Genomic DNA, 4,718 nt, shown 5'->3' on the forward strand with positions numbered 1-4,718 from the left:
CTGCATGTGTTTTGCGTATTTATGTGTCAGTGTGTACTTGTGTGTTTTCTGTATGTGCATAAGTGTGTAGAAACCCTGGTGTGGCACTGTAGGATCAGCACTGGGCTGCTGCCTGCATGGTCAACAATTCAAACTCAACAAACGGCCCTTGGAACCTCTACACAGGGGCGCTATGGGCTGGAACTGACATGGCGGGACCTAGAAACAGCAACAATGTGTGTGCATGTGTGTATGTGTGAACACATGTATGTGTGCACTTGCATGTTTTGTTTGTATATGTGTGCTTTGTGTATGTGCTTATAGGTATTTGTGTGTATGTATGTGAAAGTGTGTGCTTGTGTGTCTGTTCACAGTTATATGTGTATGTGTGCTTTTGTGTGTGCTCACCTGTGTATGTGTATGCTTGTGTGTTCATGTATGTGCAAGTGTGTGCTTGTGTGCATTTTTGTGTATGTGTGTGTTGTATGTAGATGTGTGCTTGCCTGTGTGTGGTTGTATATTTTGCATGTATGTTAACATCCATATGTATATTAGGTATTTATGTGTGTTTGTGCGTACACATGTGTGTGCATTGTGTGCATGCCTGCATATTGGCATGTGCATGTGCATGTATGTTTTGAGTGCACGTATGTGTCCATGCGTGTGTATATCTATGTGTGTTTGGTGTGTATATGTGCACTTGCACATTTATGTGTGTGTGCATGTGTGTTGGTGTGTGCATATGCATATATGTTTTGAGTGTGTGCATGTGAGTGTATACCTGTATGTGTGTTTAGTGCATATATATGTGCACATGTATGCATGTATGCATGTGTGTTACAGGTGCGCCTGTATGTTGGTGTGTGCATATGCATATATTTTTTAGTGTGTGCACGCATGTGTGTATCTCTCTGTGTGTTTTGTGTGCATATGTGTGCTTGTACGTGCATGCACATGTGTTATATGTGTGCATATATGTCCGTGTGTGCCAAGATAGAGGGAGACACCAGGCTCCCTGAGAAGATGGTCTGGAAAGAGTCACTGAATGAGAATGAAGGGCAAAACCACCCCGGACCCCTCTCAGTGTCTCATTGCTCTTTCCGAGCCCCACCACCCAGCATGGACATGAGTGACTTGGGGAACAAGTCCATCAGGGTGGGTGACAATGGTAGCCCTCAAGTGGTTTTGGGCAAGAATCCAGTGGGGAAGGCGGGGGTGGGGGGGGTGGGGACAAACTCTCCAGGAGGAAAGGAGAGCCTGCAGCCAGGAAGACACAGGGCCAGTCCCTGAGGAGGCATTTAGTGGGATAGAGTGTGTTGGTCTGGGTGGTGGGAAGGGAGCAGCAGTAGCAGTGGGTGGCCTTGTGATTCCAGGTCCTGGGCTGATCTTCATCATCTATCCTGAGGCTATTGCCACGCTGCCTCTGTCCTCTGCCTGGGCTGTGGTGTTCTTCATCATGCTGCTCACACTGGGCATCGACAGCGCTGTGAGTACTGTGGGCACCTGTTCCTCGGGGACACTGCTTGTGGGAGGTCAGGTGAACCCCTGACATGCCCTGACACTGTCTTCTTAAAGCACACCCTTCCTGGGGATCTAGAGTCCCAGGTGAGACTGAAGGAAACCCACGGTTATTTCAGAGTCTGCTTTCCTGGGGATAGGTGACGGATCCAACTGACACTTCCATCTTTCCTCTCTGGGGCATCAGAGTACCCTCTGCACTGAGTCACATGGAAACTGTAAATACACACCCAGAAGGGTCCCAGCAACAAGGCTCCAAACAGAAGAGGGAGGGATGGACCACAGGGGATAAAGCAAGCCCCTTGTCTTGCAGGCTTCTCTGGAGCCCCCTTAGCTTCTCCATGAGGAACAGACGTGTCCCGAGGGCAGGACTGCAGAAAGGCCCCTCTCCACTGAACCTGACCACTGGATGCTTTGTGTACACCCCTGAATTGGCTCCAGGCTGGCCCTGGGCCTGCAGTATTTTCTCATCGACTCCTTCCTGTCACTTCCAGGGACCGCGGTTTATTGCACACAGTTGGCCAAGGGCTCCTCACTCATACTCAGCTGTCTGCTGACTCTGAAGGGCTCTGATCTCACTTCCTGGAGAGACTCGTATAATGCTTTCCTTGTGAATGTTGGAAGACTTTCACGTGTTTGTCAGGCAACCTCCTGGGTTGTTGTCCTGTGCCTTTAGCTCCCAAACATTGAGTGGTCCCCAGGCTTTTGGGGTTTCCTGGACATCTGGTGGGAAGAGTTTGCCCTCTTGGGAAGGTGAATTCCATGAACAGCTTGCTTGACAGAGTAGGGCAAAGAAGGCTATGCTGTAGGTTTCAGGTTTGTTGTTAAGTGCCGTCAAGTCAGTTCTGACTCATAGCAACCCTGTGTAGGTCTTCCTAGGAGTGGCTGGTAAGCTTGAACCACCAACTTAGCAGCTCAAACTGACCTTGCAGTCCAACACATTAACCCGCAGTGTCACACCAGGACTCAGTGTTCCTTGGGTGATGTTCTGTTGTGATGTATGAGAGTCTATAAGGTTTATCATTGAGACCATAGCCAATCACCAGGTCAAGTTGACCTTGTTATTGTTGTTATGTGCCGTGGAGTCGGTTCCGACTCAGTGACCCTGTACAGGGTTTCCGAAGCTGTAAATCTTTACGGGAGCAGAAAGCCTCATCTTTTGCAGTCCAATTCATAACCACTACACTACTGCTGGCAGTTGTTGTTGTTATGTGCCGTGGAGTCAGTTCTGACTCATAACGACCTAGATACTATTTAATTTAGCCATGTGGCATTTGCCAGACCCATTATCTCAAAGTAACAATGCCAGTCACCATCAGTGGACCGTCTCTCACCAATGACCATGTCACACACTGGACACATCCCTGATTCTTTGTGCATCTCCTGGACCTACAGTCACAGAACCACAAGTAAACGGGGCCCTGGGCACCCTCTCTCTGCTCTGTGTGTGGCTGCAGATGGGTGGCATGGAGTCGGTCATCACGGGACTCATCGATGAGTTCCAGTTACTGCACAGACACAGGGAGCTCTTCACCCTCTTCATCGTCCTGGCGACCTTCCTCCTCTCCCTCTTCTGCGTCACCAACGTACGTAAGATAACCAGCTGTCCTTTGGGGATCTGCTGCAGGAAGGAGCTTTATGAAAATACCGGCAGAGCGCATGCTTAGTGCTGTCAGGTTAAAAAAAACTGCAGCAGTTCTACAAAGCTGCCTCCCCTTAAGAAGCCTGTGAATTGTAACCATACAGTAAGAAAGTCCACAACTTGAATTACTTCAGCACCTGGACAGCTCTTATAGGAGGGCCCTGAGCTGAAACAGCTTCCTGGTTGCTGTTGGGTTTATGGAGTGGGCGGACAAGGAGAGATAGCCATTAGGGAAACACTGTCAAGTGTAGTTACATCTCTCATCTTTCCAGGAACCCTCGGGATGGAACAGAGAGGTGGTGGTCATTTTTATCTAGCTTCATAAGAAGCTAGAGTGGGTTGAATGTTGGTAATATAATTAACAGAAAATAGTCCCCCATCTGTAAGGCAGATCTGAAGTCCTAGTTTCACTCATAGGAAAAGCCCTTTCGGGGTAGGGATGCTGCTGTATGGCACCAAGTTCAAGAAGCATTCCCTCTCTTACAGGGCGGCATCTACGTCTTCACACTGCTGGATCACTTTGCAGCCGGCACGTCCATCCTATTTGGGGTGCTCATCGAAGCCATCGGGGTGGCCTGGTTCTATGGTAAGGACAGAGCTGGAGTCCAGGGGCCAGAGCACATTCACAGGGGAAGACCTGGTGCTCTGTCGTGTTAGCAGCCAGTCAAGCCAGTGTCCCCCTGCTTTGTCACCATGTCGCATTATGTGTGGCAAAGCTGCCGTCAACATAGATACACTGAAGTGTCATAAAGCTTATGTTATGTCTACCCCAGTGGTAATTCCATCAAAGTAAATATGAGTGGTCCTACGGAAGGTGTATTTCTCTTCCTGTGGTGCTATCTTACTCCCTTAAGGGACAATCATTACATTTCTAGAAATAGCTTCTCTTAACAAACAAGGATTGCAGAGATGAACAGAGTCAAAGGGTGGTTGCTGTGTGCTGTCGAGTGATTCCAACTCATAGCAATCTTGTATAGGGTTTCCAAGAGCAGCTGGTGGGTTTGAACTGCCGACCTTGTAGTTAGCAGTCCAGTTCTCACTCCACAGCACTGACGAGCAGTGTTGCTGGAGCTCCCCACCTGGGACAGCTTGGCCATGGCTCATGGATAGGCAGGTCTCCCTTCGTGGCCATCGAGAGATGAGGGTATGCCGCCAGACAAGCTTCAGGACTAATGTGGGGTTCCATGAGCAGCTCTAGATCACTGCAGGGTTCAGACTCCTCTGGAGATGGCTAGCAGTCAGTTTGCAGCCTGAGCTTGGGATCCTCTGGGGTGAGACCCCGGCCAGTGCCAGAATGCAGGGAGGCAGTGTGGTCCCCCTAACTGAGCTTGGGATCCTCTGGGGTGAGACCCCGGCCAGTGCCAGAATGCAGGGAGGCAGTGTGGTCCCCCTAACAGACCTGTGTCTAGGGTCCTTTGGAGTGGGACCCCAGGAGGTGCAGGGAGGCAGTGTGGTCCACCTAATAGACCTGTGTCTAGGGTCCTTTGGAGTGGGACCCCAGGAGGTGCAGGGAGGCAGTGTGGTCCACCTAACTGACCTGTGTCTAGGGTCCTTTGGAGTGGGACCCCAGGAGGTGCAG

At 50.1% G+C, this 4,718-nt stretch overlaps 1 protein-coding gene across 1 annotated transcript in view; it reads left to right on the forward strand.

The window, feature by feature from the left end:
* Positions 1-4,718, forward strand: part of SLC6A3 (solute carrier family 6 (neurotransmitter transporter), member 3) — an 87,305-nt gene that overhangs the window by 60,591 nt on the left and 21,996 nt on the right. Inside the window, exons 9-11 of the mRNA XM_006872377.1 lie at positions 1,353-1,465; positions 2,955-3,083; positions 3,626-3,725. Coding sequence (XP_006872439.1) covers positions 1,353-1,465; positions 2,955-3,083; positions 3,626-3,725 — 342 coding nt within the window. The remainder of the gene's footprint in view (positions 1-1,352; positions 1,466-2,954; positions 3,084-3,625; positions 3,726-4,718) is intronic.

Source organism: Chrysochloris asiatica, unplaced genomic scaffold (genome assembly GCF_000296735.1).
Source record: "Chrysochloris asiatica unplaced genomic scaffold, ChrAsi1.0 scaffold00195, whole genome shotgun sequence".
NCBI classification, from domain to species: domain Eukaryota; kingdom Metazoa; phylum Chordata; class Mammalia; order Afrosoricida; family Chrysochloridae; genus Chrysochloris; species Chrysochloris asiatica.